The sequence below is a fragment of the Oryx dammah genome, unplaced genomic scaffold (assembly GCF_014754425.2).
Source record: "Oryx dammah isolate SB20612 unplaced genomic scaffold, SCBI_Odam_1.1 HiC_scaffold_24, whole genome shotgun sequence".
In the NCBI taxonomy this organism is placed as follows: domain Eukaryota; kingdom Metazoa; phylum Chordata; class Mammalia; order Artiodactyla; family Bovidae; genus Oryx; species Oryx dammah.
Window position 1 is genome coordinate 11,571,945 of NW_024070208.1, and position 24,372 is coordinate 11,596,316.

Sequence of the window (24,372 nt, forward strand, 5' to 3'; positions counted from 1 at the left end):
GGAGACTATCTTCATTTTGCCTTGTTTCACATCATGTTTTAATAGTTCAGTTCAGTTCATTCAGTCGCTCAGTCGTGTCCGACTCTTTGCGACCCCATGAATCGCAGCCCGCCAGGCCTCCCTGTCCATCACCATCTCCCAGAGTTCACTCAAACACATGTCCATTGAGTCAGTGATGCCATCCAGCCATCTCATCCTCTGTTGTCCCCTTCTCCTCCTGCTCCCAATCCCTCCCAGCATTAGAGTCTTTTCCAATAAGTCAACCCTTTGCATGAGGTGGCCAAAGTACTGGAGTTTCAGCTTTAGCATCAGTCCTTCCAAAGAACACCCAGGACTGATCTCCTTTAGAATGGACTGGTTGGATCTCCTTGCAGTCCAAGGGATCCTCAAGAGTCTTTTCCAACACCATGGTTCAAAAGCATCAATTCTTTGGCACTCAGCTTTCTTCACAGTCCAACTCTCACATCCATACATGACCACTGGAAAAACCATAGCCTTGACTAGACGGACCTTTGCTGGCAAAGTAATAGCTCTGCTTTTGAATATGCTATCTAGGTTGGTCATAACTTTCCTTCCAAGGAGTAAGCGTCTTTTAATTTCATGGCTGCAATCACAATCTGCAGTGATTTTGGAGCCCAGAAAAATAAAGTCTGACACTGTTTCCACTGTGTCCCCATCTATGTCCCATGAAGTGATGGGACCAGATGCCATGATCTTCGTTTTCTGAATGTTGAGCTTCAAGCCAACTTTTTCACTCTCCTCTTTTACTTTCACCAAGAGGCTTTTTAGTTCCTCTTCACTTTCTGCCATAAGGGTGGTGTCATCTGCATATCTGAGGTTTTGATATTTACATTTCCTTAAATAAATGTTTATCTGTTATGTAACATGCCTGAAAACAAAAATCTGTTTCTGGACTTCCCTGATGGTACAGTGGACAAGAATCCACCTGCCAATGCAGGGGACACAAGTTTGATCCCTGGTCCGAGAAGATCCCACATGCCATAGGGCAACTAAGCCCGTGCACCACATCTACTGAGCCCACAAGCCTAAAACCTGTGCTCTGCAATGAGAAGCCACTGCAATGAGAAGCCTGCACACCACAAGAGTAGCCCTGCCGTCCCCCGGCCCGTTCCCACTGCCTTTGCTCAGCAAAAAGACCCAGCACAGGCAAATAATAAATAAATAAATAATTTAAAAAGAATGTCAGCTAATAAATTTAGAAAGAATGAAAGTCTGAGAACATCACCATTTTGTAACTCCAAATGTAACAGATGTCTCAGGCAAAGCAAGAATCATTCCTTGAGGTTAAACAATGAGATTAAAGGTCATTGGGTGTATCAGTTACATATTTGGGTTGTAACAAATTACCCTATTAGTGGCTGAAACCAAGAAACCATGATTGACTCCGTGTCTGCGGGTCACTTCCTGGAGTAGGGCTCTCCTGAAATCGTAGTTAAGACTGTCCACAGTGATTTCAGGACACAACTAGGGGTACACGGTCCACTTCGAAGCCCACTGGTGTGCCAGCTGGCAGGCTGTTGAGGACTGTTGGACCAATGGACTCGGTTTTGCCAAACAATGAGGCTCATTCCATAGGGCTGCTAATGACAGCATCTTGCTGCCACCAGCACAAGTGACCCAAGAGAGAGGCAGAAACAGAGCCAGAAGCGAGTCTTTCTACAACCTCATACCAGGAGTGACAATCCCACCACTTTCATCGTATTCTACCTGTTAGAAAAGAGTCAATAAATCTGGTCCACATTCAAGGGGAGATTACACAAGTGCATGAAATGCCAGGAACAGGGATCACTGGGGTCATTTCAGAAGCCGCCTTGCACAATGAGAAATCAAATGTTTATGATGACAAAGTATTACCCTGCAGATTATATACTCATTATTAAAGAAAGCATGGAGAGCTTGCTCCATTTCCATTACTATGTAGAGTCTGCCAGCTTCCAAACTTACCATCAATAACAGTAGGAACTTCCTGATATGATACAGTATCACAGTATCATCTATGAAGTAGTCTTACCAAATGTATTTAATCTGAATTTACCTCATCTTTAGGAAAAGGAGTACATCAAGGCTGTATATTGTCACCCTGCTTGTTTAACTTATATGCAGAGTACATCAGGAGAAACGCTGGGCTGGAAGAAGCACAAGCTGGAATCAAGATTGCTGGGAAAAATATCAATAACCTCAGATATGCAGATGATACCACCCTTATGGCAGAAAGCGAAGAGGAACTAAAAAGCCTCTTGATGAAAGTGAAAGAGGAGAGTGAAAAAGTTGGCTTGAAGCTCAACATTCAGAAAACGAAGATCATGGCATCTGGTCCCATCACTTCATGGCAAATAGATGGGGAAACTGGAAACAGTGTCAGACTTTATTTTTCTGGGCTCCAAAATCACTGCAGATGGTGATTGCAGCCATGAAATTAAAAGAAGCTTACTCCTTGGAAGGAAAGTTATGATCAACCTAGATAGCATATTCAAAAGCAGAGACATTACTTTGCCAACAAAGGTCTGTCTAGTCAAGGCTATGGTTTTTCCAGTGGTATATGTATGGATGTGAGAGTTGGACTGTGAAGAAAGCTGAGTGCCGAAGAATTGATGCTTTTGAACCGTGGTGTTGGAGAAGACTCTTGAGGATCCCTTGGACTGCAAGGAGGTCCAACCAGTCCATTCTAAAGGAGATCAGTCCTGGGTGTTCTTTGGAAGGACTGATGCTAAAGCTGAAACTCCAGTACTTTGGCCACCTCATGCGAAGAGCTGACTCATTGGAAAAGACTCTGATGCTTGGAGGGACTGGGGGCAGGAGGAGAAGGGGACGACAGAGGATGAGATGGCTGGATGGCATTACCGACTCAATGGACATGAGTTTGGGTGAACTCCGGGCGTTGGTGGACAGGGAGACCTGGTGGGCTGCAATTCATGTGGTCACAGAGAGTCAGACACGACTGAGCGACTGAACTGAAACTGAAGTGAGACATAATTTTACATTAAGTAAATAAGTGTTAGTCGCTCAGTCGTGCCTGACTCTTTGCAACCCCATGGACTGCAGCTCACCAGGCTCCTCTGTCCATGAGATTTTCCAGGCAATGTTACTGGAGTGGGTTGCCGTTATAGTACATTAAATTCTCCAGGCCAGAATACTGGAATGGGTAGACTTTCCCTTCTCCAGGGAATCTTCCCAACCCAAGGATTGAACCCAGGTCTCCCTCATTGCAGGTGAGACACTAGGGAAGCCCATAGAACATTTAGGGGATGAATGAAAGTTACCAACAGCATGAGCAAATAGCCACACAAATTTAGAATGTAGACTATTTTACAAAACAACCCTGCGGGACTCTTTAAAATGTCCCTGTCATGTGGGGAAAAAATTGGGGGATAATTAAAAAATTAAAGAGATACTGGCAAATGTAATGTGTGAATCTTGGTTGTATCCTGGATTGGACAAAACAAAGAAAAACAGCTAAAAAACTTGGAGGGATAATTGAAGAAATTTTAATTTGTAATAGCTATTAGGTCATATAATACAATTATTATTATATTATTAATATACAACAGTGGCTCAGACGGTAAAGCGTCTGCCTACAATGTGGGAGACCCAGGTTCAATACCTGAGTCGGGAAGATCCCCTGGAGAAGGAAGTGACAACCCACTCCAGTATTCTTGCCTGGAAAATCCCATGGATGGAGGAGCCTGGTAGGCTACAGTCTATGGGGTTGCAAAGAATTGGACACGACTGAGCGACTTCACTTTATTAGGTCATATAATACAATTATTATATTATTAATATACAATTAGTGTATATTGTGGGCTTCCCTGATGGCTCAGAGAATAAAGAATCTGCCTGCAATGTAGGAGACCTAGATTGGAAAGAGCCCCTGGAGAATGGAATGGCTAACCCACTCCTGCATTCTTGCCTGGAGAATCCCATGGACAGAGGAGCCTCGTGGGCTACAGTCCATGGAATCGCAGAGTTGGACATGACTGAGCGACTAACATTTTCAATTTTCAGTGTGATAATGGACGTATAATTTTGTATGAGAATGCCCTTATTCTTAGGATGTGATAAAATATTTAGGAGTAGTGTTATAAGATCAGAAACTAACTTTTAAATAGTCCAGGGATTTCCCTAGTGGTCCAGTGGTTAAGACTCCATGCTGCCAATCCGGGGGGCTTGGGTTTGATCCTTGGTTGAGGAACTGATTCCAGAGGCTGTGAAATGCATCCAAAAGATAAAATTAAAAAAAATAATAACAAACTTTTAAATAGTTCAACAACCACTGTATGTGTATGAATCAGAGAAAGAGAAAAAACAAATATGACAAGATATTAACAATCGTTGAATCTAGACAATTCATTGAACTGATTTAACATTATTTGTAAAACTTTTCTGAGTACTTGATTTTCAAAATAAAAACTTCAGAAAAAATTTTCCTCTCATCTTTGTTTCCAAATAATTCAATTGGTCTTAAAACTCTATTTTAACCAGTCTTTTCTGGCATATAGTTTCTTTCTGAGGAACTGTCTAAAATAACAACCGCTCTCTTTTTTACTCAAAAACTTCCCAAGAATGATTAATAAATACAGTATGCCACTCTGAATTAGGGTTGGTGACATATTTTGGTTCCCTGTTCAGCTGGAAGCTCTCTAAGGTAAGGACTAGGTTTTACATGTCACAGCACAAAACCGCCCCCAGTGAATTACTCATATTATACCACATTTGTGAATGTTTATTAAGTCAGAACAATAAGAAACAGAAGCCAGAGAGTCTGCTTTAAATACTGACTTGTAGTTTGCACAGTACAGAGTTCATTCAGCTCTCACAGAGCTCGACCATCTGTATACGAGTGCTCATCGTTATCGACTCATATTCTTCACAACTTTTATTTATTTATTTAATTTAAAAGTAGTAGTTTAAGTCCTAACACTGACTTGAATAATGGTACATTGTCTTTAAGGAAGTTTATAAGTTTATATCACTAGATTTTACCACGGGCAAAGTCCTGAAGTAATAGATTTAAAACGTATTTAAATTAATTTATAGATGGTTTTAAAAAAAAGGTATATACAGAGAACAAATGATCTGCTCTAAATCACACAGTCAGTTCTCAATACTTTCTCTTTCTGATGATGCATACTTCAGTTCTACATGAAGAGTTGGACTGTACTTTACAGGAAACCTAAAATAAAACTCTCAGAGGTCAAGAAATATGACGATTCATTAAAAAATATTTTTGTGAGTACTGTGTATTTTTAGCTGCACTTTATCAACTTTCATAAAGGCTTCCTTGCTTTGGTCTGCTTCTTGATATAGGCCCATTTCATTTCTATAATAATAAATTATAAATCCGACTTTATTTGAGTAATTTAAGGTTTTCATCCAAAAATTCAGTAATGGCTTCTTCATCCGCTGAATGAAGTAGTCTCTGAATTAGCTGATCCAAGCACTTCTCCCCACATAAAAATTCCTGGTAAAAGACAGTTATCATGAAAACTTGATTACTAGAAATAAAGGAGAAACACAACAAAGAATTAAGCATTTATGCATTTTGTTTCTTTAAAATCATTATTTAATAGCAACAAAAGATTACTAATCTACAATGTAATGAACACAATTGCTAACTTGGGAGGATTCCCTAGTTAATACTGACTTTTTATGTAAAAAGTGAATCCTTAAATAGTTTAAATTAGCATTTTTAAATTAGCCAATCTTCCAAATTCAAATTATTTAATCCAGAAGTGCTTTATAATAGTTCTGTTTTTTCTTAAATTAGGAACACATTGGCTTTAAAATATGGAAGTCCTGTGTACTGAAAAATATTTATGCTGAAATATTTGGGGGACAAGTGTCTTGAGTCCTACAACTTGCTTTCTAGTGGTTCAACTGTAACACAAGTGTATACATAGAGAGAAAGAGGAAGTGGAGGCGGAAGAGAAGGCAAGAATAGCAAAATATTAACAAAGGTTGCATCTAGGTCTAGGAATATATACATGAGCTAATCGTTAAACATGTGGGCTTGAACTTTCAAAATAAAAAGTTGAAGAAAAAAAGCCCCTCTTTTATTAAACCTCCAAATAATTCCACTGGGTGGAAACTGTTTCAGTTAAGACTTCCCAGCAGCCTTCCCTGAAGTTTCTCTAAGAAATGAGTAACATAATATAATGACTATGAGCACCTTTCTTGTGTTATAAAGTTTCTGTGTAACAGAGTTGTTGGGATTAGTGATTTAGCAGAGTTTCCTCTTTTGGAAAGGCTCAAAATCCAGACATTCACTTAACAGAAATATGTTAATGTGGACATGTGGAACACAGACCATTCAAAGTTTAGATGTCGGCATGAACTACTCTTATATTTAGTCTTTCCTGAGTAGTCTTGAAGTTAAATTTCAGATTAAGTGTACACATATATCTCTCAAATTAAACTGTAGGAGGAAAGATATGCCTTACTATCTTTGTATTCTACAAAACACTAGCATATAATAAAATGTCTATTAAACTTGATGAAATTTTAAAACTGATTTATATACCATTTTGAACATAATTTGAAAATTGCTTATAAAATTAGTGTGCCCTGTAAGCTCAAATTATTATGATTATTGCCAGTGTGATTTCATCATCTGAAAATTATGTTAAAAGGGTCATTACTCTTGATAATCACATCACATTTAGAGTTCAATTGGATTAACCAGAGTGCTAGTGATACAAAGATCAAAGATGAGGGAGCTGTAGCTTCCAGCTTTCAGAAGCTTACAATCTAGTGGGAGAGTTAGATAATACATAAGCAAAATACAGTGTAAGAAAATTTTTTAAAAAAGAAGAACATTTTGAATTAGATCTTAAAAAAGAGAATAGTATTTCTCCAAACAGAGACAAACAGAGCACTTCAGTCAAAAGAATAAGTATGAAGAGAGGTATGGAAATAGTACAATGAACACCCAGGGCAAGAGTAAATTTCCAGTGTAATTGGAATACAGGACAGTAGATAGGCTGGTGCTAAGGAATCTGCACAGGGACTTTCAGAAACATAATAAAAATACAAAATAATATATTACATGATGGTGGTGGTGTTTAGTAGCTAAGTTGTGTCCGACTCTTTCGTGACCCCATGGACTGTAGCTCTCCAGGCCCCTCCGTCCATGGGATTTCTTAGGCAAAAATACTGGAGTGGGTTGTCATTTCTTGACCCACAGAATCTTCCTGGCCCAGGGATTGAACCCACATCTCTTGTATAAATTATGTGGGAATTCATACTGAGATAGGGCTGGGGGCTGGGACCCTTGCTGCAGTGCTGTGATGCTTGCAGCACTGGACACACCTCTCCAACAAAATACAAAGAAGCTGTATGGGCCTAAAAAATAACTTGCGTGCATGGGCAGCTGGGGCAAATTCTGGACCCAAAAGATACAAAGAGACCAAAAAACCCAACTGTGATTTTTTTGAGGGGCTTGGAGCAAAAAAAAAAAAAGCTTGGTACTGTGCATAACACCATACCACCACCTAAGGGGTAGGCAAAACACCTAAGCCACCCCTACCCTCACCCCACATAAAAAACAAGCTCATCCCTGCATCCAGAAGAGAGTTACATAAGGGAACCTGTTATTTGTTCCTGCCGCAACTGTGTTGCAGCAGGGGCCTGAATGAAGACTTACCTGAATTCCTAGTCTGGCGTCTACTCAATTTCTATTGATTAGGGAAGGCCAAGAACCCCAATCACTAACAATAGCATCAGGATTCTCTGTATCCCGTTCTCCCAGTTTTGCTCCTTTCACTACATCAGCTGTGGGGCGTCCCTGCTGGTCCAGTGGTTAAGAATCCCCGTCCCAAAGCAGGGGACAGGGGTCAATCCTTGGTGGGGGAACTACGATCCACATGCCCCAGGGCAACTAAACCCACATGCTCTGGAGCCCACAAGAAGATCCCAGTGCTGCAACTAAGGCTTGACACAGCCAAATAAATAAATGCACATATATATATATATATATAAAAAGATCAATATATCAGCTTCCAGTGTTCCCTCACTGAAGACTGCTTCTTGCCATGGCTGGAAATACGGCTTCTAACCTCTTATAAGCTTTACATATTTCAGCTTCATCCACAAGAGAGAAGGAGCATTTTCGTCTTTTAATTTAAAAATCCTGGGAAGCAGCTCATTGACTGGGGCTTGTCTGGGCTTCCTTACCAAACAAACCAATTATTGTCTTGGGTCAAGATCATAATCTTGGAAGAACAGGGCCCTTCAAGCGGAACTCTGTGCACGAAAAAGGGAGGAGGCCTGGCTGTAGAATGGCGGAGGACGGCTGAGCAGAGACCCTCAGGCGCCCACTTTCTTTCCCCTCCACTCCTCCGTTCAGTCAGTCCTACAGCAGCTGCCCTGGGGCTAAGGCCTTTATCACTTTTCCTGCCTCAGCTGTTGGGTTGGCTCAGAAGTTCGTTTGGGTTTTTCCATAAGACGTTATGGAAAAAACCAAACAAACGTTTGGGCCAACCAATCTAACTCTTCAGTTCCTAAATCATGCAGTCTGAGTAGTTTCTTTCTCTGTCCTGTGTACAGATTTTAATTTTTTTTTTTTTTTGAAGGACAGGACCAGTACCATTTTATTTAGTGTTGTAGGAAAGTTTAGGTTACTTCTTAAAAACAAAAGCAAAGAAATTCAAAATTCCCAAAATGACAAGGCAGGAGACAAGAATTCTCTAATCCAAAAAATGCTGGGTGAGCTTCCAATCAGAGGGAGGAAGAGGTTACTTCAGTAGCTCACACAACAGATGCTGAGAAACCACAGGGTAGAAACTGGAGGTTAAGCTCTCCGCTAGCCTCAGGCAACAGATCTTTCAGCCCTGAGAGGGACCATTTGTAAGTGAATAGGTCTAACAGAGAAGGGGCTCTGGTAGAGAAGATCCTGCCCAATTTTGCATCAAGTTGCTCCTAGCCTTTAGTCTGGCAGGTGGCTGAGGGTCGTCTCCTCCCTCTGTGCCCCTTTGAGTCCCCGCTGGCAGCAGAGCTGGAAGCCACACATGTGTGCCACTCACTGCCCACACACCCTCCGCTCCGGGTCAGTGGCTGTTCGTGTGGCGAACGACAGACTTTCCTGCTCCTCCATTTCGCTACCTGGGAAGGCTGATACACAAGAAACACTTTGACTTTCCTGTTTCAAATACACAGCAGGATGTCTGTCAAAGTCCAGGGCTACCCACTCCAGTGTTCTGGCCTGGAGAATTCCATGGACTCTACAGTCCATGGCCTCGCAAAGAATGGGACACAACTGAGTGATTTTCACAGTTCTCTTTTTAGGGATATAAATAAATCTCGTAGTACTACAAAAATACAAGTCACCTGAGAGGTTTACTGTGGTCCCCAGGACTGTATGTGGGAGGATATAAATAAAACAGCTATCAATAATTAAAAGCGAATTAGTTCAATCAAGTTACAGTATCACCCTCCGGATTAAAGGGCTCTGATATTAACTGATATGGCAGCAAACGTGATCCTGAGAAGGAATCCTGCTGCCTGTCATCTTGCCTCTTAACTTCAATACCAGAACAAGCACAGAGAGAGTTCTGTTTAGTAACTGCTCTCACTAAGACCTGCCCACTCCCTTGGTCTGGGACATTCTCCCCCAGGAGAGATGTCGGGATTTGATGAGATTCTGTCTCAACTGGGACCAAAAAAAATGAGTAATGTGGAAAACATCCTAATATCAGGTTACCAACAATGAAATTAAGAGTCTGAGTAGTTTAGTCGCTAAGTTATGGACGTAGGGATCCCAGGGACGGTAGCCCCACCAGGCTCCTTTGTCCATGGGATTCTCCAGGCAAGAATACTGCAGTGGGCTGACGTTCCCTTCTCCACAGATTTTAATGTTTTACCTCAACAATGTTTTTTTCATACCATTTCCAAACCTTTTCCCTTCACTAATATGGAGCATTTTCTTTCTTTCCCTTTAACTTGGTTAGTGATTAGTAGAGCATACCAATATGACTGTCCTTGTTCTTTCCGAGGCTAGCATGCTAGTTTAGTTAGTAATAACATATTAGTGTTTAGGACAAAGTCATATATTTTATAACTGTAAAACCCAGTTAACCTCTGTTTCATGACTGAATACACTGCTGAGCACCTATGTGCCCTTCTAAAAAATATTACAGGTCACAAAAATGTAGCTGTCTCATGGTAAACCATCACCACTCTAAGAAAAACAACTGAAAAATTATGTTGTAACTAGAACAATATGGCCAAACATGTTTGGGTATTACTACTGTGTGTTTCCTGAGGAAAGGGAAGTTGGTAAATATTTTCTCCTTTTCAACAGGCTATTATGTTCCTATGCAAGACGGCCTGAAATTGCTGAGAAGACAGAGGAAGTGGCATAAGACACACAGAAATTTCTAAATATGTTAAAACCATAGATATTTCTTCTGTAAAATCAGGACTTTAATTCTGTGTATAAAATGAGACAGAGTCGGGTGAAAGAAGCCTGAGGTATCACATGGTAGCAAGGACAAGGATCAAAACCTTCTACCTCCTGCCTTTTCCACATAGTCCTTTATGGGAACCAGTTTATGTGGAAGAAAAAAAATTTTTTTCTGTGCTGTCATTAATGGATTACTGTCAATGATCCTGGTGACATGGGATTTAGTTAGGTTAATGTTCAAATCAAACTGACAGGGTCTTTTCCCTGAAAGCATCATTGTAACACCTGAATCTAATGATATACATTGTGGAAGGCAGAATTCTAAGACGCCCCTTGGTGTCCACACCTTGGCAAAATCTCCTTCCTTAAGAGCAGGCAGAAGCTGTGATGATGATCACTCCAGTGATCAGATGACTAATTAGTGATGCTTTTCCAGGTGGGGCCGACCTAAACAGGCAACCCCTTAAAAAGGCCATTTCTGCAAGAGTTTCAGTGGGAGAGGGTCCATTGAAGGGACTAGACCCCAAGCAACTGTGGGCAGCCTTTGGGAGCTGAGAGCGGCACACAGCTGATGCCCAGCAAGAAGATGGGGGCTTCAATCCTACAATTCAAGGAAATAGAATGCTGCCAGCAACCACATGAGCTCAGAAGAGGACTCCAAGCTCTAGAAAGGCAGGCCAGTTGGCCAGCACCTTGATTTCAGCTTTGTGAGACCTAGAGCAGAGAATTCAGCTCTGTCATACCTGGATTTCTGACATACAGTAACTGAGATGATAAATAGGCATTCTTTCAAGGCAATAAATTTGCTGTTACTTGTTATATGGCAAGAGAAAACTGACAGATGTATACTGAAAATTCATTAATACACTGTGATTGCATAACAGAATTTTGAATTTAAAAGACAGCTTTTTCATATTGGCATAAAGAGTGTATTTCTTATCAGCAAACTAAGAAAAATGTTTGCAGATTTGGGGTACTAACATAAACTCAGTTACATGGTAATATTTCAAAGATTACTCTAGAATTTGACTGTACTTTCTTCAAAAATCAAAGGCATATGAAACATACTCAGTGTTATTACCTTAATATTACGAACTTCATATGCTATCCTGTGGTCAGTGACTCTATCCTGGGTGAAATTATATGTCCGGATTCTCTCTGACTGGGCTCGTGTTCCCACCTGTGCCATAACAAAAAACAATTCATATTTTACCTGTATCATTATCTTTATCACAATGGAAAAAGTGCTTGCAAATTACTTTTCTATTTTAACAGTATAATTATTTTCTAAATTAAAAGATACAACGTGATTAGGAATAAGAATGGGCAGAACTTACTGTTGAAGACTACAGTTTTGTAAAGGTTAGTTATGGGATAAGAATGAATGTTTCTTTGGTACCTCAAACCCCAAATATTTAAAACCAAATTATCTTTCTGTATCAGTCAGTTCTTCCTGTGGTTTCTGTAAATGACCCCACAATGTTCCTTTTGATCTAAGTAGGGAACTTGACATCCTATACACTTTGACAGACATTTCATGGGGGCTGACTATCTTGCAGGCTTTGATAGAGACACTTCAACTCATCTCACTTCTTCCCAATTCCAAATTTTATTTTATCCTGCCCTTGCCATTTTTATTGTCCTTCAAGGGCTCATTACTTTCACTACATTCCTGTAAAAGTTAATCTTCCATTTCCCTGTTTACATTGCGTTGCCCTGCTTAGTTTTCCTAAAGCACAGTGTTTTGGGTTTTTTTTGTCAATTTCCTTCTTTGGCTCCTTGACTACTAAGCACTCACAACTCAATTCAGCATTCAATTGTACTTCATAATGTGGCCAACTTTCCCAATATTATTTCTGAGAATATGTGAACCTCAAAAGAATTGATGCTTCTGAACTGTGGTGTTGGAGAAGACTCTTTTTTTTTGAGTCCCTTGGACTGCAAGGAGATCCAACCAGTCCATTCTGAAGGAGATCAGCCCTGGGATTTCTTTGGAAGGAATGATGCTAAAGCTGAAACTCCAGTACTTTGGCCACCTCATGCGAAGAGTTGACTCACTGGAAAAGTCTCTGATGCTGGGAGGGATTGGAGGCAGGAGGAGAAGGGGACGACAGAGGATGAGACAGCTAGATGGCATCACTGACTCGATGGACGTGAGTCTGAGTGAACTCTGGGAGTTGGTGATGGACAGGGAGGCCTGGCATGCTGTGATTCATGGGGTCGCAAAGAGTTGGACACGACTGAGCAACTGAACTGAACTGATTCTTAAAACATTCCTCAAGCCGTCCATTCTGCAACCAGCCAGGTCTGGAAACCACTATCCCAAAGTATCGTATTAGTGCCTAGGATCCCACCCAGATCAGTTATATCAGAATCTCAGCATCTGCAAAGCTCTTCAGGTGCCAGGTGGAGCCAGGGTTCAGAACTTGGCACAATGCCCCCCACAGAAAAGCTCCCATATATACTGGCAGAAGAAAAACTCCTAAGCATTAGAAACATCTACTAAAAAACTTCACACAGATGGACAAAGGGAGGCAAGAAGGTCTTTTCTGGCCTTTCAAACCGAACTACTGAAGTAGATACAACCCCCCAAATCTGCAAGAAAGGCCAATTGCCAATACTTACTCTGAAAATTACTGGGTGATGCCAAAATGTCAAATGGCAAGTAAAACCCAATGTCTGGGAGTTCCCTGGTGGTCTAATGGCTAAGACTCTGCTCTCAACTCAGGGGGGGCTCAGGTTTGATCCTTGGTCAGGGAACTAGTTCCCACATGCTGCAACTAAGAACCAGTGCCACCAAATAAATAAATAAATATTTTTAAAAAAACCCTAATATGCAGATGACACCACCCTTACGGCAGAAAGTGAAGAGGAACTAAAAAGCCTCTTGATGAAAGTGAAAGAGGAGAGTGAAAAAGTTGGCTTAAAGCTCAACATTCAGAAAACTAAGATCATGGCATCTGGTCCCATCACTTCATGGGAAATAGATGGGGAAACAGTGGAAACAGTGTCAGATTTTATTTTTTTGGGATTCCAAAATCACTGCAGATGGTGATTGCAGCCATGAAATTAAAAGACGCTTACTCCTTGGAAGGAAAATTATGATTAAACTAGATAGCATATTGAAAAGCAGAGACATTACTTTGCCAACAAAGGTCCGTCTAGTCAAGGCTATGGTTTTTCCAGTGGTCATGTACAGATGTGAGAGTTGTGCCGGGAGCCAGCACGGGCCATCCCACCCATGACAAGGTCATGTGGAAGAGAACTGTTAAGCAAGGCTTCAGGACTTGGGGGGCTCCCTAGACCTGCTCGAACATCTACCCCAAAACCAGAATCTGTCTGTCCTACTATTTTGTGCCTTTCACCAACTCTCCTGACATTAACAGGGGGGCTATCCCCGACCACCTTTCTCTGGAGAAAATCAACTTAGGGCTCTAGCTAATGAGTCTCCTGGACATGAGAGGAATATTTTCAAATCAAACCCCCTCTGGTAGCATTCTAGCTTGCTTGGCAGGTTTATCCAGACTCCTGCAGCTACGCATGTGATTGTTCACAGCCTCCCAGCTGTGAGAGGCACGGGAAGCCTAAAACACAGAGCCTTTCAAAGAGTTAAGAGTTATTAGAGTAGTGCTGGTGTAGGATTTCATTATTGGGCCAATGCTTGTTGCTAAGTTCCCATATCTCTTATCCACTGTGCACCTGGGAGTGTACTAGTTAACATAGTTGGAATGTAAGAAAAACAAGTGTAGCCCTGAAATTAACCACATCAGACTTTTGAGTTAATTGGTTCTTTCTTGTAACTCACTGCACCTTTACTCTGTGAGAAATGTAACTCTGTTTGGCATTTTCTGAGGCTGACATAGATTAGAAATATAAAGAAAAAACACTTTGAGAAAAAATAAGTTTTCTGGTTGAGCAGCCTTTATCAAAAGAGGGTCATAAAATGTTCACAGGCCTCCAAGGCCAGAAGATAATGTACACAACATCATTTGTGGGAAAGGTTTCCAGAAAAAATCCTGGTTTCGATAAGGGCAAAACTGCTGGAATGTTTGGGCTGACTCTGTATGACCTTGCATCTTTCATTTCCCTCTATGTACAAGTTGAGGTATAAAAGTCCTTTTTGAAAATAAAAACAAGGGGCCTCGCTCGCGAAAGAAGCTTGGTCACCCTGTGTCTTTTTTTCTCTCTCTTACTCTCTTTTTCAGGCTGATCCCTTGGAACATAGAGGCTCCCTGCATTCAATTATCTACCCAGGTTTCTAAGACCTGAACAGGAAGACGTTCCGTGTCTTCACTCCCTCGGGAGACCAGGAGGGCACCTGTGGCCTCTGAACAAGGCAAACTCCTTGTCCCAGGGTTTTATTGGCTTTCTATGTAAACCAAGGAATATCAGCCTCTTTCTCTCCTCTATTTTTTTATCTACAACATTCTTTCTTTCTCTCTCTCTCTCTAAATCATTCTCTTCGCCGATGCCATCACACTTCGGATACCCTGGATCCACGCCGGGGCAGGACCCCGGCAGAGTTGGACTGTGAAGAAAGCTGAGCGCCAAAGAATTGATGCTTTTGAACTGTGGTGTTGGAGAAGACTCTTGAGAATCCCTTGGACTGCAAGGAGATCCAACCAGTCCATTCTAAAGGAGATCAGTCCTGGGTGTTCTTTGGAAGGACTGATGGTAAAGCTGAAACTCCAGTACCTTGGCCACCTCATGCAAAGAGTTGACTCACTGGAAAAGACTCTGATGCTGGGAGGGATTGGGGGCAGGAGGAGAAGGGGACGACAGAGGATGAGATGGCTGGATGGCATCACCGACTCAATGGACCTGAGTTTGAGTGAACTCCGGGAGATGGTGATGGACAGGGAGGCCTGGCATGCTGTGATTCATGGGGTTGCAAAGAGTCGGACATGACTGAGCGACTGAACTGAACTGAACTGAAAAAACCCTAATGTCTTTCATGAAATGTGGCAGAGCTGATAGTGTTTAAGATTGATATATTATTTATCCTGTCACTTTTACTATCTGCAAGTTAGTAAGGGAAATAAATGAAAAGGGGAAAAGTGTGAAAGTCTAAGACATCTACATGAAAAGAATAATTGATGTTTAGTTTTATACAATTTCATTATCTTAACAGGCCACAAAATCTCCCATATTTACTGAAGTATAACTACCTGCAAATAACACAGAAACACAGTTATTTCTGGGTCCCACTGTCTCTTCCAGTTTCTCTCAAAGACAAACTTTATTTTTTCAGAAGTTAAAATCATACAACACTTGCTTTACTTAAAACAATGACATTTATTCATTTTGCTTAAAACTTATCTATGTATATTTTTGTATAAATAATAATATAAATGTACATAGTACAAAATTTTAAAAGTAGAAAAGCGTATAAACAAAAAATAAATCTCTTTTCTATTCTTTGTTCCCAGACACATCAGAAGAAATCACTATTACCAGTTTTTTGCATGCCATATATTTTTGATTCCACATAAAATTATAATAAAAGCAAGGTTTTAAATTAAAAACCTGAAAAGTCTCTTAATTTCTAGAGAATTGTCTTTTACACTGATTTCCTCTTAAAGATAACTATGATATAAACACAGAACACAACTGGGAAATAATTTTTAGTTTATATGTATCTCCTCTCCTTATTTGCAAACTGGCATGTCTGAGTTTAGCCATAACCAACCGGTATTAAATCACTGCTATTTACAAATGAACATGTTGTCCAGTGCTCCAAGTTACTTCCATTAGATTAAGAATATTTACTCCATTTTCCTACACAGGATGATGGCTTTCTGTACAGAGCCATTAAGTTATCTCTTTCCATAAATCTTACCTGCAGTTTTCTTGCACTTCGTTGCTGACACTTGTCTTTCTCAATAATCTGCTGGTAGAGTCTAGCTTTCAACACACGCAGAGCTATTTCTTTGTTTTTTATCTGTGATCGTTCTTGCTGGCATTCCACTACAAGTCCTGAAAAATAACAGGGATCAGAGGTAAAGAGTGCGTGCGCACGTGCTCAGTCGCTCAGAGGCGTTTGATTCTTTGTGTGATGCCACGGACTGCAGTCCGCCCAGCTCCTCCATCCATGGCATTTCCCAGGTAGGAATGCTGGAGCAGGTTGCCACTTCCTGCTCCGAGATCCTCCCTGACTCAGGGATTAAACAGGTACCTCCTGCATTGCTGGCAGATTCTTTACCACTGAGCTACCTGGGAAACCCCGAGGTGTCTGTTACATCACAATAAAACTGATGAAGAAGACAGAACTGAGGAGTGCTTTAAAGGGGGAAAGGTTAATCAGGAAAAGAATGAAAAACATTTTAAATGAAGTACACACCAGAAACTACACATGAGTTATGATGGTAATTGCTGTAGATGGCTCTTTAGATTCTGATATCTAAATAAGGTGTTTCAACTTATAATACAAATACACATTTATTGAAAAAAAATCTGCATTTATATAGACCCAGGTCGTTCTAACAAAATGTGGTCCACTGGAGGAGGGAATGGCAACTCTCCAGTATTCTTGGCAAAAGGATATGACACCGGAAGATGAGTCCCCCAGGTCAGAAGGTGTCCAATATGCTGCTGGGGGAGAGCAGAGGGCAATTACTAATAAGCTCCAGAAAGAATGAAGAGACTGAACCAAAGGGGAAATGATGTTCAGTTGTGAATGTGTCTGGTGCTGAGAGTAAAGTCTGATGCTGTAAAGAACAATATTGCATAGGAACCTGGAATGAATCAAGGTAAATTGGACATGGCCAAGCAGGAAATGGCAAGAGTGGATATCAACATCTTAGGAATCAGTGAACTAAAATGGACAGGAATGTGCGAATTTAATTCAGATGACCATTATAACTACTACTGTGGGCAAGAATCCCTTAGAAGAAATGGAGTCGCCCTCATAGTCAGCAAAACATTCTGAAATGCAGTACTTGGGTGTAATCTTGAAATGACAGAATGGTTTTGGTTGGTTTCCAAGGCAAATCATTCAGCATCACAGTAATCCAAGTCTATACCCCCAACCTCTAATGCCAGAACGGTTCTATGAAGACCAACAAGACTTTATAGAACAACACCAAAAAAGTCTTTTTTATCATAGGGGACTGGAATGCAAAGTAGGCAGTCAAGAGATACCTAGAATATAGAAAATTTGGCCTTGGAGGAATACAAAATGAAGCAGGATCAACGCTAACAGAGTTTTCTCAAGAGAACACACTGGTCATAACAAACACCTTCTTTCAATAACACAAGAGGCAACTCTACACATGGACATCACCAGATGGTCAATACCGAAATCAGATCGATTATATTCTTTGCAGCTGAAGATGGAGAAGCCCCATACAGTCAGCAGAAACAAGGACTGGAGCTGACTGTGGCTCAGATCATGAGCTCCTTATTGCAAAATTCAAACTTAAATTGAAGAAAGTAGAAAAAACCACTAGGCCATTCAGATATGACCTAAATCAAATCCCTTATGATTATGCATGGAGGTGACCAATACATTCAAGGGATTAGATCTGGCAGACAGAGTGCCTGAAGAACTATGGATGGAGGTTCATAACATTCTGCAGAAGGTGGTGATCAAAACTATCCCAAAGAAAAAGAAATACAAGAAGGCAAGTAGTTGTCTGAGGAGGCTTTACAAATAGCTGAGAAAAGAATAGAAGTGAAAAGCAAGGGAGAAAGGGAAAGATACACCCAAGTGAATGCAGAGTTCCAGAGAATACCAAGGAGAGATAAAAGCCTTCTTAAGTAAACAATGCAAAGAAACACAGGAAAACAACAGAATGGGGAACACTAGGAGAATTCTTCAAGAAAACTGGAGATATCAAGGGAACCTTTCATGCAAGGATCCTCACAACAAAGGACAGAAAAGGTGGACCTAAAAGCATCAGAAGAGATTAGAAAGAAGTGGCAAAAATACACAGAACTATATAAATAAAGGCTTTAACGACCTGGAAAACCATGATGGTACGGTCACTCACCTAGAATCAGACATCCTGGAGTGTGAAGTCAACTGAGCCTTAGGAAACATTACTATGAAAAAGCTAGTGGAGGAGATGGAATTCCAGCTGAACTAGTTCAAATCCTAAAAGATGATGCTGTGGAAGTGCTGCACTCAATATGCCAGCAAATGTGGAAAACTCAGCAGTGGCCACAGGACTGGAAAAGGTCAGTTTTCATTCTAATCCCAAAGAAAGGCAATGCCAAAGAACGCTCAAACTACCACATAATTGTACTCATCTCACACGCTAGTAAAGTAATGCTCAAAATTCTCCAAGCCAGGCTTCAGCAATATGTGAACTGTGAACTTCCAGATGTTCAAGCTGGTTTTAGAAAAGGCAGAGGAACCAGAGATCAAATTGCCAACATTTCTTGGATCACAGGGAAAGTAAGGGAATTCCACCTGTATGCAGGTCAAGAAGCAACAGTTAGAACTGGACACGGAACAATGGACTGGTTCGAAATTGGGAAAGGAGTATATCAAGGCTGTATATTGTCACCCTGCTTATTTAACTTCTATGTGGAGTGCATCATGTGAAATGCTGGACTGAATGAATCACAAGCTGGAATCAAAATTGCTGGGAGAAATATCAACAACCTCAGAAATGCAGATGACATCACCCTTATGGCAGAAAGTGAAGAGGAAATAAAGAACCTCTTGATGAGGGTAAAAGAGGAGAGTGAAAAAACTGACTTGAAACTCAACATTCAAAAAACTAAGATCATGGCATCCAACACCATCATTTCATGGCAAACAGAAGGGGAAAAATTGGAAACAGTGACAGACTTTATTTTCTTGGGCTCCAAAATCACTGCACAGTGACTATAGCCATGAAATTAAAACACTCTAGCTCCTTGGAAGGAAAGCTATGACAAACCTAGACAGTGTATTAAAAAGCAAAGACATCACTTTGCCAACCAAGGTCTGTACAGTCAAAGATTATGGGTTTTCCAGTAGTCATGTACAGATGTGAGAGTTGGACAAAAAAGACTGAGCACCAAAGAATTGATGCTTTTGAACTGTGATGTTGAAAAAGACTCTTGAGAGTCTCATGGACTGCAGGAGATCAAAGCAGTCTATCCTAAAGGAAATCAGTCCTGAATATTTATTGGAAGGACTGATGTTGAAGCTGAAGCTCCAGTACTTTGGCCACCTGATGGGAAAAGTTGACTCACTGGAAAAGATCCTGATGCTGGGAAGGATTGAAAGCAGAAGGAGAAGAGGACAACAGAGGATGAGATGGTTGGATGGCATCACTGACACAATGGACATAAGTTTGAGCAAACTCTGGGAGATAGTGAAGGGCAGGGAAGCCAGGCGGGCTGCAGTCCATGGGGTTTTAAAGAGTCGGACATGACTTAGTGACTAAACAACAACAAAATGCAGTTGAAACCCATGTTGTTTAAGGGTCAACTGTATACTCCACATAGGGAAGAATATACATAATGTAAAAGAATATATATGTACCATGCAGCTTAAATAGAATATTGCTGAAAGTGAAAGTCCCTCAGTCGTGTCTGACGCTTTGCGACCCCATGGACTATATAGTCTATGGAGTTCTCCAGGCCAGAATACTGGAGTGGGTAGCCTTTCCTTTCTCCAGGGGATCTTCCCAACCCAGGGACCAAACCTAGGTCTCCCACACTGTAGGCCGATTGTTTACCAGCTGAGCCACAAAGAATATTTCTAAATGCCCTTTAAACCTCCCATTTGCCCCCTTCCAAGTCAGAAGCTATGTCATGCCTCCCAGAAGTACCTAAAATTTTAAAATAACTTTTTCCATGTATTTCTTTATATTTTAACATATATGTATAGATCCTTAAGACTTTTTAATGAAGCACTATAATGAGGACGCCCAGAGACTGGGGCTGACCATTTGGGGACTAGACACAGAAAGTCTATATAACAACTACATTTTCAAGTCCCCTCCCTCAGTCTGTAGGAGGCAGGAGGTACAGTCTTTAGAGAATGAAATAAGGAAAGTTCCAGACTTGAGTCTTCAAAGGTACAAAGGAAGGCAAGCGTGAGGCCCAAGACTGAAAAAGAGGATTAAGTGAAAGTTTGCTTCTTGAATGGGGAGACCTTGACTTTACCATCAGGTGCGTCCTGGGCGAGCCTTCTTAGGAGAAAACTACCCAAGAGAAAAAGTTCTACAAATGCTGACATTTCAGGGGCCCTAATAAAAAAGCTGATCCACTCCCCGACTGTTGAAACTTATTACTGGATAAGTGGCGCCCATGCGCTGAGAGTGTTTGGAACCTCACTCTTAAATGTATATACACAGCCAAGGAGGGACTTTGTCCCAGCAGAAGGAAATATGAACACACTGGGGATTTTGAACCCATGACCCATGGGTTTTCTTTTTTTAAAGAAAATCTTTTATGTATTTATTTATGTAGGTATTTATCTGGCAGCTCTGGGTCTTACTTACAGCACGAGGGATCTTTCATTGAGGCATGCAGTATCTTAGTTGTGGCATGTGGGATCTAGTTCCCTGCCTAGGGATTGAACTCTTGGCCCTCTGCAATGGGAGTGTGGAGTCTTAGCCACTGGACCACCAGGGAAGTCCCTCCAGTGTCATCAACACTAACATAAAACTCTTTCTAAATGCTGGATAGTTTTATAAGATGTGAAAAAAAGAGTTAAAAGTACAAAGGCAAAAGGACTAGCTTACCTGTGGGGATGTGGACAAGTCTGACAGCACTGTCAGTTGTATTAACGTGCTGCCCTCCTGCGCCTTTGGCTCGGAATGTATCTATTCGCAAGTCCTTAGGGTCCACTTTCACATCGACCTAGAACCAAAAGTATAGCATGAATGAACTCCATACTTAACAAATACTTAAATATTAAATTGATCCCAAGGTCTTTCAAATAAACTGTACTGGTTTAAATCACAGCCATTTGACTAAGAGGTGAAATAACTTACAAGAAAGAACCATAAACACCCTATTCCAACAGATGCTATTTTAAACACTGATTTATGAGACCACGGAATTATGCAATCTTTCAAAAGCTTTATTATCTATCATCCCACAAAGCTATATTAGATACAAAATATATTTTTTTAAAAAGTCAGAAGACATGAATAGACATTTTTCCAAAGACGACACTCAAGTGGCCAACAGGCACATGAAAAGATGCTCCACATCATTAATCATCAGAGAAACGCAAACCAAAACCACAGTGAGGTTTCACCTTGCATCTGTCAGAATGGCTATCATCAGAAAGTATGGATATCATCCAATGTCAGGGATGATATGGAGAAAGGGAAACCCCTGTACGCTGTTGGTGGGACTGTAAATTGGTGCATCACTGTGGAAAGTAGCATGGAGGTTTCTCAAAAAACTAAAAATAGAACTAACATATCCAGCAATTGCACTCCTAGGTATATATCTGAAAATAAAAACTTTAACTCAAAGAGATATATTCACCCCAGTGTTCACAGCAGTATTGTTTATAACAGCCAAGATATGGAAGCAATGTAAGTATCCATGAATGGATAAAGATGTGACACACACACACACACACACACACACACACACACACACACTGGAATACTGCTCAGCCAGAAAAAATGAAATTTCGCAATTTGCAGTAACATAAATGAACTTGGAGGGTAGTGTGCTTAGTGAAATAAGTCGAACAGAGAAAGACAAATATGTATAGGATCACATATATGGAGTCTAAAAATTAAAACACACTAGTCAATATATAAGCCTTTGGAGAAGGCAATGGCACCCCACTCCAGTACTCTTGCCTGGAAAATCCCATGGATGGAGGAGCCTGGCAGGCTGCAGTCCATGGGGTTGCTAAGAGTTGGACACGACTGAGTGACTTCACTTTCACTTTTCACTTTCCTGCATTGGAGAAGGAAATGGCAACCCACTCCAGTGTTCTTGCCTGGAGAATCCCAGGGACAGGGGAGCCTGGTGGGCTGCCGTCTCTGGGGTCGCACAGAGTCAGACATGACTGACGCGACTTAGCAGCAGCAGCAGCAGCAGTGAATATAACAAAAAAAGAAATGGACTCAAACTAGTGGTTACCAGTGAGGAGAGGAAAAGTGGGAGGAGAAGAATAGATGTGGGGGAGTAAGAAGTGCACACTATTATGTATAAAATAAATGAACTATAAGGATATATTGTACAGCACAGGGAAGAAAGCCAATATTTTATGATAACTGTAAATGGTGTACAACCTTTCAAAATAGTGAATCACTATGTTGTACATCTGAAACATAATATTGTAAATCAACTACACCTCAATTTGTTCAAAAAGAAAAATAATAGTGATTATATCTTATTGAATTTAAAAAATAAACCCGTAAGTCTATAATGAAGTCACAAACATACAAAATTCAATAAATGAGTTTACAATGAGGTAAAATAAAAATGGAAAGAGAAAAAGAAGAAAGGAAGAGAGAAGGCAGTGGGGAGGAAAGTTCTTCACAGTAAAGAATGCCAGTTAATACATGCAGAAGGAATGATGAAATTAGAAAATCATCATTTTGAAACACCAAACTAAATAACTAATTCAGGCAAAGATCACTACTAGATGTTAAAGACCATGGAAGAAAGTTGTTGGGAATAGGATATATTACTTATATTACTATATCATTATATTACTTAGATTATTCCCTTATTATAAAGGGAGAAATGCACTTTCACAATCAGGATTTTTTTTGTGGTCACCAACTTCACTAAATGCTCAAAGTGATCCTCACTAAAAGTGGGGCAATCTGATATTCTATGACTTGTGATGAGACGCAACATGAATATAAGGACACCTGCGAAGTATTCTTGCTCTAAATGTACAATCTGAATAGAATGGAATATTTAAATACAACTTTTCATAGAATGCAGGAGATAAAGGAACAAGTTAAAGAGTGTTATAAGGAAACAGTCAGACGAATCCAGAATGTGGAACATTCTACAAGACTCTTCAAAATGTCAATGTCATTAAAAAAAAAAAGGTTGGAAGACTGTTTCAGGCATAAAGAGTTATAACAACAAACTGCAATAAGTGAAACTTGATAGCATCCTGGTTTAAGAAAATAGCTATAAAGATACTTTTTCATGCTGAGGAAACTATCAACTGGAGTAAGTATTAATTGTGACATTGTGATTTATGGTAAGAAATATATATTGTTCAGTTCTCAGCAGAGAGCTCCTAAAAACCTTGGATATTTTCTTAAGTGATAAGAGTGACAAAGGTGTCCTTTGTTATTCATAACAAGCCCCTTTGAACCACATTTGACTTTATGTTAATAACATGACATGTGGAAAACCCTGGATAACCACAGCATGCAGATTGATGGCCAGAGGAACCAAACACAGGACTAGAGGGCTGGAGCTTTCAGCTCCACCCCAGTCTCCAGGGAGGGGAGAGGGGCTGGAGGTTGAATTAATCCCCAAAGTCTACTGATGTAACTAATCATGTCTATGTATGGAAGACTCCGTAAAAGTGCCCCAAGCACAGAGTTCAGAGCGCTTCCAAGCTGGTGAACACGTGAAGCTGCAAAGTAGGGTAGCGAGCCTGGAGAGGGTATGGAAGCCCTACACCTCTTTGTGTCCTCTGAGTTTCTTCCATCTGGCCCTTCCTGAGTTATATTTTTTGTAATAAAGCAGTAGTCTAGTGAGTGTGAGCTTCCCAGGTGGCTCAGTGGTAAAGAATCCACCTGCCAATGCAGGAGACTTGAGTTCTATCCCTTGGTTGGGAAGATCCCCTGGAGAAAGGCATGGCAACCCACACCACAGTACTCTTGCCTGGAGAATTCCACAGACAGAGCTCCATGGGGTCAGAGAGTCGGACACGACTCCGTGCACGCGCTGGTAAGGACAGTTTTCCTGTGTTCTGCGAGCCCCTTTAGTAAATTACTGAGACTAAGGGGGTCACGGGACTCTCCGGATGCAGGGACCCAGGAGACAGCCTGGTCTCACGTCTGGCT

General features: G+C 40.8%; 1 protein-coding gene across 2 annotated transcripts in view; it reads right to left on the bottom strand.

The window, feature by feature from the left end:
- Positions 1–4,711: 4,711 nt before the first annotated feature.
- MTRF1 (mitochondrial translation release factor 1) overlaps positions 4,712–24,372 on the bottom strand; it is a 40,712-nt gene continuing 21,051 nt past the window's right edge. For both annotated transcript variants that reach the window (XM_040267171.1, XM_040267169.1), the window contains exons 7-10: positions 21,103–21,220; positions 16,257–16,393; positions 11,499–11,597; positions 4,712–5,479 (exon numbers count right to left, since the gene is read on the bottom strand). In XM_040267171.1, coding sequence (XP_040123105.1) covers positions 5,366–5,479; positions 11,499–11,597; positions 16,257–16,393; positions 21,103–21,220 — 468 coding nt within the window. In that variant the 3' untranslated portion in view covers positions 4,712–5,365. The remainder of the gene's footprint in view (positions 5,480–11,498; positions 11,598–16,256; positions 16,394–21,102; positions 21,221–24,372) is intronic.